The sequence below is a fragment of the Cnephaeus nilssonii genome (assembly GCF_951640355.1).
Source record: "Cnephaeus nilssonii genome assembly, chromosome: 20".
Classification (NCBI taxonomy): domain Eukaryota; kingdom Metazoa; phylum Chordata; class Mammalia; order Chiroptera; family Vespertilionidae; genus Cnephaeus; species Cnephaeus nilssonii.
Window position 1 is genome coordinate 13,656,603 of NC_137091.1, and position 14,684 is coordinate 13,671,286.

At 55.4% G+C, this 14,684-nt stretch overlaps 1 protein-coding gene across 2 annotated transcripts; it reads left to right on the plus strand.

Annotated features, from left to right (window-relative positions):
* Positions 1-6,375: 6,375 nt before the first annotated feature.
* Positions 6,376-12,369, plus strand: ESRP2 (epithelial splicing regulatory protein 2). 2 transcript variants are annotated; one of them, XM_079799673.1, is made up of 15 exons: positions 6,376-6,928; positions 7,017-7,145; positions 8,666-8,779; positions 8,886-9,000; positions 9,353-9,451; positions 9,674-9,728; positions 9,825-9,932; positions 10,007-10,139; positions 10,231-10,273; positions 10,438-10,739; positions 10,855-11,067; positions 11,169-11,367; positions 11,516-11,702; positions 11,989-12,154; positions 12,232-12,369. In XM_079799673.1, the coding sequence occupies exons 1-15, from the start codon at positions 6,731-6,733 to the stop codon at positions 12,319-12,321; spliced, it is 2,151 nt and encodes a 716-aa protein (XP_079655799.1). In that variant the 5' UTR covers positions 6,376-6,730; the 3' UTR covers positions 12,322-12,369. The 2 variants fall into 2 exon arrangements, with proteins under 2 accessions (XP_079655799.1, XP_079655798.1); XM_079799672.1 differs by having other exon boundaries at positions 6,383-6,928; positions 9,822-9,932.
* Positions 12,370-14,684: the final 2,315 nt, after the last annotated feature.

Genomic DNA, 14,684 nt, shown 5'->3' on the forward strand with positions numbered 1-14,684 from the left:
GGAAAAAAAGAGTCCCTGAGGACTGATCCGGCAGGCCCAGTGTGGGAAATCATAGAGATCCTTCTGCCAGGGTTAGGGACAGGCAGTAGATTAAAGATCAAGGGTTAAGTGGGGAGAGAACAGGGAACATGACAGCTTGGGCCACTTTGAACCCTGGCACAGTCTGAATGTCTTGTCAGCCCAACAGTCTCAGGCGACCATGGGTCCCTCACAGGGTGGCTCTGTCCTCAGAAGTGGTTCCCGAGGTGCCCCACTCCCACAGGCCCTGCAGGTGATAGGAACCATGGCCATTGGGGGAGGGGGTGCCACGGTTTGGTCAGCAATGACTCATGCTGGCACAGTGGAGAGGAGTCAGAAGGTGAGGGTCCCCCCATTTCACATGACCCAACCATCCACACAATATCTGCAGGAGGAATGGTGTGAAGAGTGGGCAGAGACTTGGAGTCATCCTGGACTCTAGATACATTCCTGATGCTCAGGCCCACAACCAAGTGGTCATCAAGTCTCCCCAACTCTATCCTCCCAAAGCCAAACTACCCTCATCCCCATTGTCCTCCACATGCCAGATTGACATTATTGAACATTGTCAGGCTCCATCATGCCCACCTAACCCCACTCATGACTCTCCCATTGCATGTATGAATCAGAGTGAATGAGGACCCTGCTGTGTACCCTGGCTGTCTCCCCCAATTTCCACTCTGGTAGCTCTCTCATTGTCAGCCTCAATGGCTTCCTTGCTGCTTAGAACAGAAAAACCTCATTCTCCCTCAGGTCTTCTGCACTTGTTGCACTGGGCCTAGTCTGCAGCCTCCACTTTTGGGGACTCAATTGAGCTCTGCATTTAGGCCTCAGCCCAGACATGACCATTGACTTTGAAGCAGCCCTTGCCTGGCTCCCATTAAAATATAATCACTGGCCCTGGCCAGTGTTTCTCAGTGGTTAGAGTGTTGTCCCATGCACGGAAGGGTCACAGGCTCAGTTCCAGGTCAGGGCACATACCAAGGTTTCAGGTTCGATCCCTGGTTGGGGCATGTATGGGAGATAACTAATTGATGTTTCTCTCTCATATCGAGGTTTCTCTCTTTCTCCCTCTCCCATCCTCTCTCTTTAGACTCAATGAGGGGGGAAAAAAACATATCCTCGGGTGAGGATAAAAATAATAATATGTAATAAATGTATATGTATGTATATATAAAATCACTAAGAGTAGGCCCCTCACCTGTCCTATTACTGTCCCCTCCTGCACTACTAGTTACCACCAGCACAGTCCCTGACATACAGCAGGTGCTTAACATATGTTGAATGAATGAGACCACGCCCTTCTCTACAACACTTCCAGGATAGTAGTATCCTAGTGCCTGTCAGACCTGGAAAAGGGGCAACCCAATCAAGACCAGGGCTTCTGAGCTGGTTTGGTAGCTAGAACTGAGCCCATTTGGAGGTCAACTTACTTTCCTAAAGCTCATGGCTCAGCAGGCTCCTATTCCTCTGCTGCCTGAGCCTCCCTGGAGTCATGAGGGGCCCAACACTGACCCGATCATGACAGAACCCTGAGGGAACTGGCCTAGGCATCAAGGAAGACTGCCTGGAGCAAGAATCAGAGATGGATCTTGAAGAACAGTAGAAGTTTGTCAAGAAAAAGAGTACTCCAGCAGGGAGCATAGAAGTACAACAGCCTCCAGACTTGAACAATCACAGCAGCGTGTCTGGAGCACATGGTGGGTGAGAGTGGAACTGAGGTTGTACTGAAAACCAAGCTTAAAAACTTGGCGGGCGGGGCGGGGGGGGGGTGGGAAAGAGAGACAAAAAAAGAAAAAGAAAAAAAAAACGTGGCCTTTGTCCAGGGAGCCAGGAGCTGCGAAGATTCTCAGCCTGAGAGAGGCGGCCTGGGGTGCGAGGGGGCGGGGTCCCAAGGGCCTTCCCCTTTCACCTCAAGTACAACCTTCCAGCGCTGCTCCTCTTCAGGGAACCTGGATCAAGCGGCAGAGTCAGTGCGCCCTCTGGTGGGTACTCAGCGGGGATTCGGCGAAGGGGCGGAGATGGGAGCTCCGGGGGAGCCCCGCTCCGGAGGCCGGGAGATCGGGAAGGGTGGCCTGGTGCAGCTGGGGCCCGCTAAGGGCGGGCATGGGCCTGGGACAGCGAGTGTGGATCGCCGCGGGGAACACCAGCTGGCACCCAGCGTCGCATCCTCTCTCACCGCAGGACATTTTCTGGCCAGGGAGGAGGTTTCTACACCACCCCTACTAGACTCCCTGTAGGTCCACGAGACCCGCCACACTCCCCGTCCCAGGCGAGGATCCTCACCCTGGTATCTGCCCATATCAGCGGCAGGAGCGTCCGCTGCCTTCGCGGCAGGACTTGCCCTTCGGGTCCTGCCATGAAGTGAGGGGAAGAAACAAGGATGGGAGTCCTAGAGCGAGGCTAGGCGGGAGGGACCAGCTTCCTCTTTCCCAAATACCTGGAGTACGATTTGGAAAAGGCATCTGGCAGGACCGTTGGAGCCTCACTCACCCCTCTCGCACACCTATTATCTCCGACTCATTCGTTCATAATTCGTAAATCCTAGTGGGAGTGAAGTGGGAGACTTACCAGTGAAATACAGATATTTCAAACTACTGTAGGGATCTCTGCTTCAGAGGGAGGTGCCTGGAGGGGGAAATCTGGAGGAAGAGCACTGTTAACCAGGTCAAGGGCGAGTTGTTAGGGAAGTGAAGAGAGCAGATGAGACTACTAGGGGAAAGGCTCTGTGGCCCAGGGAAGATGACTGTCGCTGGAGGCAGACTAAGCCAGCCGGCCATTCATTCATTAGGTCTTCAGCAACTATAATGCTCCCTAAGTATCTTGGGGGGATTGGTTCCAGGACCCCACTCCTCCTAATGCCCCCATACCAAAATTATCCGGATGCTCATATATATAAACGATATATATAAAATGGTGTAGTAGCCCTGGCCAGTGTGGCTCAGTTGGTTAAGCATCACCCTGTGCACTGAAAAACCACTGATTCGGTTCCAGTCAGGGCACATACCTTGGTTGTGGTTCAATCCCTGGTCGGGGCACCTATAGGAGGCAACAGATTAATGTTTCTCTCTCACATCGATGTTTCTCTCTCTCCAAAGAACCCTTCTTCTCTCTCCAAAGTCAATAAGAACATTAAAAAAAAAGAAAAAAAATGAACTGGTGTAGTATTTGCCTATAACCTAGACACGTCCTGACCTGCGCTTAAAACACACACACACAAAAAAAAAACTTTTTTTTTTAATCCTCACTCCACCCAGGATGTATGTATGTATGTATTTATTTGGATATTTTTTCCATTGACTTTTAGAGAGAGTGAAAGGGAGGAGAGACAGAGAGAGAAACATCGATGTGAGAAACATCAAACATTGCACTGTCTCACAAACACCTATCAGTTGCCTCCTGCACGCCCCTGACTGGGGATCAAACCCAAAACCTGGTTATGTGCCCTGACCCGGAATCGAACCCTCAGTCTTTTGGTTTGTGAGATGATGCTTCCATCCGACTGCACCACCTGACCTAGGCTTTAAATCACCTCTAGATTACTTATACCTAATACAGGATATCCCAAAATGATATCTACACACTTTGAATAATTATAAAGGCAGTGTTTACTAAAATACATTTCATTTTCAAAATGTAATGGGCCCTAACCAGTTTGGCTCAGTGGATAGAGCGTCGGCCTGCGGACTCAAGGGTCCCAGGTTCGATTCTGGTCAAAGGCATGTACCTTGGTTGCGGGCACATGCCCAGTAGGGAGTGTGCAGGAGGCAGCTGATTGATGTTTCTCTCTCATCGATGTTTCAAACTCTCTATCCCTCTCCCTTCCTCTCTGTAAAAAATCAAAAAATATATATTTTTAAAATGTAATGGAATCTAAGGCATTGTGTATATATTTTTGGGGACAACTTGTATAATGTAAATGATATGTAAATAATTTTTATACTGTATTTTTAGGGAACAACTTTCTGGAATTTAAAAAAATATATATATTGATCCGCAGTTGGTTGCATCCACGGATACAGAACCTTGATTTGGGAGGGCCAACAGTACTACGTCCCAGGCCCAGTGAGAGCTGCTGGGAATGAGCCTGTCCTCAAGAATCTGGTGTTCTCATGGGTGGGGGCTGGAGCAGGGAAACAATAAGTGACTTATCTTTAAAAGTATTTTTTTAATTGATTTTAGCGAGGAAGGGAGAGGGAAAGAGAGAGAAACATCAATGATGAGAAAGAATCAATGATCGGCTGCCTCCTGCACGCCCCCTACTGGGGATTAAGCCCATAACCTGGGCATGTGCCCTTGACCAGAGTCAAACCCCAGACCCTTTAGTCCGCAGGATGACGCTCTATCCACTGAGCCAAACCAGCTGGGGCATAAATGCCTTATTGTGTTAGAAGGTGGTTTAGTGCTGGGGGAAAGGAGATGTGAGAGCCGAATAGAGGACAGGGGTGCGGGTCGCTTAGTATTAATGGGGTGGTTTGGGAGGACCCATCCTAAGATGAGTAAGAGAGATCAACAAAGCAGGGTCCTTAAGGGTATTTTAACTAATTTAATTTTTCAAGGAGAGTCCAAGCCTCGGGAGTTGTCCTGCAGCTGGGGGCGGTGGGATGGAGGCAAGGGGGTTTGCGGGAGCCTCCGCACGCTGCTAGCCCGTTGGCTCAGGTTCACTATCCAGTAGGGACTTGGACACGCATGAAGGCGTCTTCCATGGGCATGCGCTCAGGGCGGCCTGAGATACCACACTGGGAGGCTTCGGGAGGCGCCGGGGTGGAGACCCGAGCAGAATAGGGAAAAGCCAAACGCGGACTAGAGGTTGGACGCATGGGGGCGCTAGGGTGGGTGAGACAGAGATCAAGCAGCGCCAGGACGGCCCGCGGGGGGCGCCAGGCCTGTCCCGTAGGAGCGGCCCGGAGAAGAGCCGACCAGGAGCGATGTGCGCCAGGGGAGTTTTGGGCGAGCCCGGGGCTGCGAGGTGCTGCTGCGGGGAACGCGGAGCCGGGAGGAAGGCCTGGCTCCGGGAAGGACTGACTCCGCGAGGCGCATGCGCGTGCCAGGGGGGCGGGGCCTGACCTCGCTGCAGCGCCCGGCCCCGCGAGCAAATATTTGACATTCCAGACTTATCTCGAGGGGGGCGAGGCCCGAAAGGCGACGTTTCCCCCTCCCCCGGGCCCGATTGGCTTAGCGTCTCCAGGGGTGGGCGGCCCAGAGAGGGCAGCGGCGCGTGGACACCAGGCTGCAGCCCAAGGGGAAGCGCTGGTCGCCGGAAGCCTCCAGAAGGACTGTGTACCTCCCACTCCCTCCCCGCGGCCGTGTCCCGGTGCGAGTCACTTCCGACCCTGGCGCTTCGGTCTTGATCCTTCACATGGGGACGCGCCGGAGTGTGGGTTCAGTGGGCAAGGCGTCGGAGGCCCCCTCCACCCCGGGCGTGTTCGCTATCCGAGGGTCCGGACGCCACGCCCGGCTTTTCCGAAACCGCGAGGGGAGGCTCCCGCCTCCGTTTCAGGTCGGCCTTGGCCACCCCACGCTTTTGTTCTCGCCGGGTTGGAGCCCCTTCTTCCCACCGGATTCTTACTCAGTTTCTTAGTCACATCAATGGGGAAATTGGGGGAAGTACAGGGCGGCCCGGAAACTCGCCGTAAAGGAGCCTCACCAAGATGGACGAGGCGAAAGGGTGCTGGAAGCCCTCCACGCGGGGCTGTCCGATTGGGGTGCTGGTCCCCGAAGGAGAAGAGGTCCTGCCGCCCGCGCGCGCACAGGACACATGTGCTTCGGGTCTCCACCGCCAGCGCGCTCATCTCTAGGCAACAACAGGCCCCTCGCCAAAGGGGCAGGGCTGCAGACACAGGCCGGAGTCCCCACGTGGGGTAGGGGTGAGGCTCCTGGCCCGGACCATCCGGCTTGGCCCAGTCTAGAGTGCCACTCTCTGGAGTTGGGGAAGGGGGGTGTCTTCCTCCTCCTTCCGCAGCACCCAGGCCCGCGCACCTCCGAACGCACTTTGGCACCAGGTGCACTTCCTGGAGCCTGGCCTTTCCACCTGTACGGACAAACTCTGCCCTTTGACCTCATGACCCCCCCTCCCCCCACGGCTCTAATGACCTCTCGGGATCTCCCCAGTCTACCTCTGGTGATGGGCTTCTGAGTGATACCCGGTAACTTTAACCGTCCCCTTTGACCTTTGGTGACTTCTGTCACCCCCAGACCGGCCCGACCCCCACAACTTCTACATCGACTCCTGGTGATTTTCACAAGTCCCATGTGCCCCTTAGGACTAGAGAAGGCCTCTGGTTTTGCCGTTTTCTTGGCTGAGGCCTCATGGTGGGGAAGAGGAGCAGGAGGAGGTGGAGGTCGCCCCAGAAATCAGCCGGCTGGGGGAGTGGGAATCTGGGTCCTAAGCACGCCCAGGCGGGCGGGTGAGCGCGCGTCCCGGGCTCGGTTCTAGCAGCCTCCCCCCCACGGCTGCCAGAGCCGCCCTCGGTCACGTGGCCCACGGGACCCACAGGTAACTCGCCCAGAGAGGATTGGGGCGGTAGCCGCCCCGCCTCGCCGGGCGCTGCGGGCGGGTCTCAGCAGCGCCCACTGCGCCAGCCGGGCCGCAGGTGCCGCCCCCGACACAAGGGGTCCCGCCCTAGCCGATCCGCGTCTGCCGTCGGTCGGTGCGAGCGTGCGCCTCGTCGGTCCGCGTGTGCGTGGCCGAGCGCCCCCTTTCTCTGCGGCCATGACTCCGGCGCCACCGCAGCCCCCGCCCCCGGGCCAGAACCCTGCCGCAGACTCTTCCGCCGAGACCTGCCCAGGGTCTGGACCCCTGGTCGTCCTGTTCGGGGCCACGGCCGGTGCACTGGGGCCGGATCTGGGCTCCGATGAGACCGACTTAATCCTGCTAGTGTGGCAAGTGGTGGAGCCGCGGAGCCGCCAGGTAGGGTGGGGAGAGGGTGGTGGCGTCCCCAAAGGAGCTTCGCGATCCAAAGGCACAGTGGTGGACCGGGTTCCCCCGCCTCTCGCAGGTGGGGACGCTGCACAAGTCACTGGTTCGCGCCGAGGCGGCCGCACTGAGTCCGCAGTGCCGCGAGGCGAGTGGCCTGAGCGCCGACAGCCTGGCGCGGGCCGAGCCGCTGGACAAGGTGCTGCAGCAGGTGAGCGCCCGGGGCGCGGTGGGTGGAGACGCGGCCGGACCCCAGGTACTTTTCTCCGCGGGAGAGGCGGCCGGAGGCGAGGCCTGGCGCGCCGGGACTAACTGGCCGGGGCGGTAGGACGGGTTCCTGTTGTTTGAAACTTTCATCGACTCCCGCGTGTGCGTGTGTTCGCGTGTGCCGGCCATTTCGGGGGTGGGGGAGTTCTTACCTTTCAGTCTTTCCAGATCCACCCTATTGAGGGGGTGGGGATGGAGGCCGCGAGACCCTTCCGAGAGTCCCCGGCCGGCGGGGGAGTGAGGCTGAGACTGAAACTGGGAACCTGCCCAGCCAGGTCTCTCAGAACGGTAGCCAGAAGCCGAAAGGGCCAAGGGGCCGTGGTCATAGGTCACTGTCCCTCCCGCCTGCGACCTCGGCCCACCCACCCGCCTGGGAGACGCTTGGGCGGGGGCGGAGGGCGGTGTCTGCCCCAGAGGCAGACGCCGCCAGGTGTAAGCTGCTCTGTAAGCTGCTCGTTTAGGCCTGCCCCAGCCGGCTGTCCAGGCGTGGGCGCTGTCCTGACCGCGCCTGGAGGCTACCTGCCTCCTGAGTGCAAAGGCCTAGGGTTGCCTCCTGGCCCTGGCTGAAGTGGGAAGCTGTTCCCATTGCTGTTTTCTCTTATCTTCACTATGTGCTCAACCCGTGTCTGACTGTTGAGTATAATGAGTGTAAGTGCTTTACACGCACAAATTCTTTCATTTTCCAACTCTGGTAGTTCCTGAGGAGGAAATGGAAGCACAAAGATGTTTCAACCTAGTCTGCTGCTGAAGGGCTTCCAGGCTAACCCCCACTTGGGGAGTGTGCTGAAGGAGAGCTGGGTTGCCTTGCTCTGCCAGTCTCAGACTGTAAAGTTGGCGTGGGGGAGGTTCTTTGGGCTGTGCTTAGTGCTTATACCTGTTCTCCAACAGGGATGGAGGCTGGGGGAGGGGCTGGGCAGTTTCAGGAGTGCCACCCCCTCTATGAGCAAACAGCTCAGTGCCAGCAGGTCGATAGGGTGTGGGTCAAAGCTCATGCTGCCCCTGGCGTCCAGGTGTGGAGTTCTGTCCTTGGAATTTCTCTGGCCCTCGGTTGGTCAGACCTAGAGGCGGGGCTGCCATTGACCATGAGCCGGATGGGCCTCAGGCAGGACTGGGCCTCTCCCACCTGTCTGAAGGTGGAGCCTGGTCAGGGACAGGTTTAACCTGCTTTGCCCCGCCCCTTCCCACCTGCTTGTCCCACTCCACCAGGTGTTTGCTCTGGCCCCACTCCAGACTCCTGGAGTGTGTGCGGTGGGGGTTTGGGGGGTATGTAACTGCCCCCTTTTGGCCTGGAGAAGCTGATGGTGGACTGAGGGGGAAAAGGGAACTGCAGAGCCAGGCCCAACAGGTATGGCCACCTACTCCCCAAACAGGGTAGGGCTGGCTGAACATCTGGCAGAACCAGCTTTGCAGCCTGTGCCCTCTTTCTTCCTGCCTGCCCAGCTGTGAGTCTGTCTCTCTCCCCAGTTCTCACAGCTGGTGATCGGGGATGTGGCTCTGCTGGGCGGGGGTCCCTACATGCTCTGCACTGATGGACAGCAGCTACTGCGGCAGGTCCTGCATCCTGAGGCCTCTAGGAAGGTATGCCACTGAGGGCACAACAGGGGCAGGGTTCCCAGGCCATCCATTGTCGAGGGGGTGGGCTGCTCAGTTTCGTCTATTCATCCCTGCTCACATGTGCCCCCAGAACCTGGTACTCCCCGACACCTTCTTCTCCTTCTACGACCTCCGCAGAGAGTTCCATGTGCAGCACCCAAGTGCCCGCCTCGCCAGGGACCTCACCGTGGCCACCATGGCACAGGGTACCTGTGACCCAGAGGGGTTAGAGTGGAGGGGCAGCCATAGGCTCTATGTGTCTGTGTGTGTGCATGCTGGTGGGTTATATGAACATACCCAATTAGCATTATCTGCTGAGTCCTTAAGTGCATGCCTGTCTGGATTGGGGCACATTTGGAAAGTAGACATGTCTGCATATGTCTGGGGTGGGGGATCTGTAAGGGCATACATGAGCAGGGCCAAAACAAATGTGCTTGCTGGGATTCCCCGTGCTTATGTAGGGGACCTGGGCCTAGGTGAGACCAGTCATAGTGCTCACGCTGATTGCCCCAAGCCTCCAATGCTGGGATTTCCTCATTATAATTTCACTGCTCATAGAGTTGGGGCTGGAAACAGATGCCACAGAGGATGACTTTGGGGTCTGGGAAGTGAAGACAATGGTAGCTGTCATCCTCCACCTACTTGACGGGCCCAGTGGTAAGGTTCCCCTCACCATCTGTTACCCAATCTCTCTCAGGACTGGGTGAATGCCTGCCTATTAATTCCTCAAAGTCCCCTTCCCTAGTTCTTACCTTTTCTGAGAGACCATATGGTGGGAGCCCCTTTGTCACCTCCTCTTCAACTGTCCTCTTTTTAAAGAGTTTGGTGGGGAGACCCCCTCCACCAGACCCTGCTGACTCCCATGTCATCTCCTCTCAGGTCAATTGTTTTCGAAGCCCGAGGTGATAAAGCAGAAATATGAGACTGGACCTTGGTGAGTGCAGGGCAGGGATGGGGGTGACAATAGTAAGGCACCCTTGTTAACAGGACAGATAGATAGCTCTGACCCTGGGCCCTACCCCCACAGCAGCAAGGCTGAGGTGGTGGACAGTGAGACCGTGGTTCGGGCCCGTGGGCTGCCCTGGCAGTCATCAGACCAGGACGTGGCTCGCTTCTTCAAAGGACTCAACATTGCCAGGTGGGTGCAGCATGATGGTAGGCCCAGGAGGGCAGGCCTACCCAGGAGGTACTAACATAGCATTGGCCCCACAGGGGTGGTGTAGCCCTCTGCCTCAATGCCCAGGGGCGAAGAAATGGCGAGGCCCTCATCCGCTTTGTGGACAGCGAGCAGCGGGACCTAGCATTGCAGAGACACAAGCACCACATGGGTGTCCGCTACATTGAGGTGGGGCTTTGGGCCGGGAGTGGAGCAGAGCAGAGCCGAGGCCAGCCCCCTCAGGCCTGAGACTCACAGACTGTCCCCACGGTCCCCACAGGTATATAAAGCAACAGGAGAAGAGTTTGTAAAGATTGCAGGGGGTGAGTTGTGCCCCCAGCAACACCTAGCTCCCCCTGGTTCTTGACCCATGTCCCATTTCCCCACCACCCCTTGCCTTTCTGCTCCCCTGTGTGCCAGGTTTGGATGGGTAGTTGGAAGGGCATGAATGAAGTCAGTAGGTGACTCCCATGCCACCCTCATCAAGGCACGTCACTAGAGGTGGCTCGGTTCCTGTCGCGGGAAGACCAGGTGATCCTGCGGCTGCGGGGACTGCCCTTCTCGGCTGGGCCAGCAGACGTGCTCGACTTCCTGGGGCCAGAGTGCCCAGTGACTGGGGGCGCCGATGGGCTGCTCTTTGTGCGCCACCCTGACGGCCGGCCCACTGGCGATGCCTTTGCACTCTTTGCCTGTGAGGAGCTGGCACAAGCTGCACTGCGCAGGCACAAGGGCATGCTGGGTAAGCGATACATTGAACTCTTCCGGAGCACTGCAGCCGAGGTGCAACAGGTGAGAACCCAGGGCTCCCCCACCCCCATGTGCTTCTCCAGGGGGCCCCTTTCACCCCACTCCACTCTGTGTCCCTGCCCGACTTGGCATGACCAGTTGCTGCCTTCCTTATTAGGTCCTGAACCGCTATGCTTCCAGTCCACTCCTTCCCACTCTGACTGCTCCACTGCTGCCCATCCCCTTCCCGATGGTAGCGGGGACGGGGAGAGACTGTGTACGCCTCCGAGGCCTGCCCTACACAGCCACCATCGAAGACATCCTAAGCTTTCTGGGGGAGGCAGCAGCTGACATCCGGCCCCATGGTGTGCACATGGTGCTCAACCAGCAGGTGAGGCTGCTGCCACAAGGGGGACACACAGAGAGGAGTGTGTGGTTGGGGTAAGGTACCCTTGCTAACAGGACAGACTGCTTATAAGATGGTGTGCACAGGGCCGGCCATCCGGCGATGCCTTCATCCAGATGACGTCAGCAGAGCGGGCCTTAGCTGCTTCTCAGCGTTGCCATAAAAAAGTGATGAAGGAACGCTACGTGGAGGTAGTTCCCTGCTCCACAGAGGAGATGAGCCGTGTGCTGATGGGGGGCACTTTGGGTCGCAGTGGCATGTCTCCTCCACCCTGCAAACTACCCTGTGAGTATCCCAGGGCTGGGGAAGTAGGAGGCATGTGGGTGCCAGGTTGTTATAACCTTCACTTTCTACAGTGGGGACTTCTTTCTGGCTGCCCCACTCAGGGCAGCGCCGGGCCCCCTGCAGATGTACTCTCTACTTCTGCCTCTAGGCCTCTCGCCACCAGCCTACGCCACCTTCCAAGCCACCCCAACACTCATTCCCACTGAGACGGCAGCTCTCTATCCCTCTTCAGCACTGCTCCCAGCTGCCAGGGTGCCTGCTGCCCCCACCCCCATTGCCTACTACCCGGGGCCAGCCACTCAACTCTACATGAACTACACAGCTTACTACCCCAGGTACCCTGCTGCTAAGAGAATTGCATAGACTTGCCCCTGTCCTGGTTTGGAGGAAGGTCATGATCCTCTTCTTGGGTCAGATAACCTACGGTCTGAAAGAAGGGAGTGAGATGTGGGCTAGCTGACGCTATCTACAAACTAGAACGGAGATGACGTAGAGGACAGGGTTTTAGGGAGGAGGAACTGAAATGAACTAAGTATAAGTCAGAGGCAAGGGAAGAGGGAGGCAAGTCTTGGTGTAGGCCATAGGTAGGACTGGACTAAAACCCTACTTTTCCTTCCCTAGCCCCCCAGTCTCTCCCACCACTGTGGGCTACCTCACCACGCCCCCTGCGGCCCTGGCTTCTGCTCCTACCTCAGTGTTGCCCCAACCAGGAGCCCTGGTCCGTATGCAGGGTGTCCCATACACAGCTGGTATGAAGGATCTGCTCAGTGTCTTTCAGGCCTACCAGGTGAGCTGTGACTAGGGGGGTTTGGGGACCGGGCTGAGCCTAGAGCTCCCTGCCCTAAATCTCTGTTCCTTCTGCAGCTAGCCCCTGATGACTACACCAGCCTGATGCCTGTTGGTGACCCACCTCGCACTGTGCTACAGGCCCCCAAAGAGTGGGTGTGTTTGTAGGTGAGGGCGTCAGGAGGTAAGAGCTGGCTGATGTCCTCAGCTAACACGTCTCCTGCATCCAGAGAACCAGTGCCCTCATCCTGGTGACTTCTTTCTGAAGGCACTCAGAGGAGCTCAAGCCCCAGCTCCATCCCCCCACTTACTGCTCTGCTGTTCACCCCAAAGATGATGGCTGAATCTTGCATGTAGGGCTAGGGGTGGAATGGTGCTACCCTGCTCCCAATGGCCTGGCCTGGGCCTCTTGAGTAACCCTGGAGAGCCTTTGGTCTGTTCTGGCTATGGCCCATGCCCACAGATACTGTGGGGCTGACATCCACAGCAGGCTTGCCTTCTCTTTTAAAATGTAAGCCCTGGTGCCTTCAATGTATGACTCCTGGGAGTTTCTGATGGGGGAGCAGAGAAACAGAGAGTGCTGGCCCCAGTCCCCAGGATGCTTGGACCTCAATGGACACACTGTGCCAGGGGTGGTCCCACCTAAGGCTGCCAGCCCCTCCAGCTTGGCACAAGGAATACCAGACCAGACGGCAAAACCACAGGCTGTTTTGATGAACTGTATTGCAGTACCCCCAGAGGACACTAGGGGGCAGGAGGCCCTCACATAAAACTCAGGCTTGAATTTTAAAGCAGACTTTTCTGCCTACTTTTCGTACACACCTTGGGCAGGCCAGTTGTCCTGAACTCAGCAGACATGGTGGAATGTCCTTTGCACTCATTAGAGGATGCAGAACTGAAGCTGCAGCAAGAATTTGGAACTCTACCCTCTCCAGAAAATAAACAAAGGTTCCTAACCACATGGACTTTTTAAAAGTCAAAGTGCCCTTAGCTTTGGCCCCCAGGGTGAGGGGCTCCTCACCCGCCCCAGGCAGAGGAAAACTCAAGCAGATTTCAAGGAGACTGTTGACCTGTCATCATTTATTATTTCAGCACTGTAACTGAGGAGCCTGAATTGCTGGCTCTTCCCTTTGTATTTGTGTAAGGAGCACTGTACTCCTATAAAAGGTTTTAAAATACAAAATGTACAAGAAAACACAACCCCGAGTGCTGTAAACTGAACATCATCCATTTTATAAAATACAAGGTTTCAACTTGAGCCCATCTGAGCCTTAAAGATGACCATCTGTTCTGAGTATCAAAAACAGCTTCACAGCCAGACCCAGCAGAGCTCTGATGACAGTGACTAGCCCTGGGCAGCGGTGGGCTGCACCCCAGGCAGCAGCACCACACGTGATCCCGGAGACAGCTGTTCCTTTTAAAGCTGTTTTCAGCCATGTTTCTCTGTGCATCTCTAATAAGCAGAAGGCTGCTCATCCCATTCTTCAACCCAAGATCTCACATCGGCCGGAGGGGTAAGGGTAGGTGCTAGCACATGCCCAACTGCTCAGTGCTGCTAACTAGAACCCAAATTGCATAGTCCAATGGATGTGTGCTTTAATACCACTATGTTGCACAAAAATGTCTTTATCTACAAAGCCAAAAAATATTAACTCTTACACCAAAGCTTTTACAAAGCTGATACAAAACTGCTTACATAGTATACAAAGCTCTATTTTAAAATTCAACTTTTATTTTAAATAGGAAAGCATTTCTAGTGCTACAGGCATCAAGGTATTTGAAAGGCATCAAAATTTGGTGCATAGCAACTCTGGATCATAGAGGCTTTTATTCTTGAGGACAACAAAGCAACCCCCAATGGATCCTGCAAAGAGAACTTTTGCAAGAAACCCATGTGAGGCAGCTATACCAGGGACAAAAGGGTGGAGGCAAGTCTGACCAGCTCTGTGGAACTTCATCTTATTGGCCAGCCCCCCACAACCTCCAAAGGAAGCTGTGGGCTTCCAACCGTAGCCCTGAAATATCTCACTACACTACATTTTCAAAGAAAACATGAAAACACCCAGCTCCAAGAGGACCAGAGTGATTTGCTGAAGGACAGACGTTTTTTCTTAACTAGTTTTAAGGGAGAAATCTAAAACATGGTTTAAAGAGAAAAAAAACAAACACTTCCTCGTCCTGGGTCAATAGCTCCTACCTGGGTGACTATAGGTGGTGGGCAAAGAACAAGCTTCCTCTGCCCAGGACTCACTCGGTCTCAGTAGAGAATCCTGGCATCTAGGACCCACAATCCCCTGGAATAACAACATCAGACCTTTAACCAGACTAGCATGCAGTCTCATATGTAGGCACTCAAAAATTTTGCTTTCTGAATAAATAAAAGTACATCATTTCACATGAAAACATACTACAAGCTTCAGGAGCTTTGAAATGGCCCAGGCCTTGGACCAAGTAACTTATCCTATTAATGGGAGTGGTAAGGATGGGCTTGAAAAAAGCACCCAAGTTGGGCACTCCTTTGGTAGACAGCA

Coding starts and splice junctions, on each gene's coding strand:
- ESRP2 (XM_079799672.1), top strand. CDS start 6,731: ATGACTCCGGCGCCACCGCAGCCCCCGCCCCCGGGCCAGAACCCTGCC. Junction 10,740..10,854: donor CTGCAGCCGAGGTGCAACAG/GTGAGAACCCAG, acceptor CTTCCTTATTAG/GTCCTGAACCGCTATGCTTC. Junction 11,068..11,168: donor ACATGGTGCTCAACCAGCAG/GTGAGGCTGCTG, acceptor TGGTGTGCACAG/GGCCGGCCATCCGGCGATGC.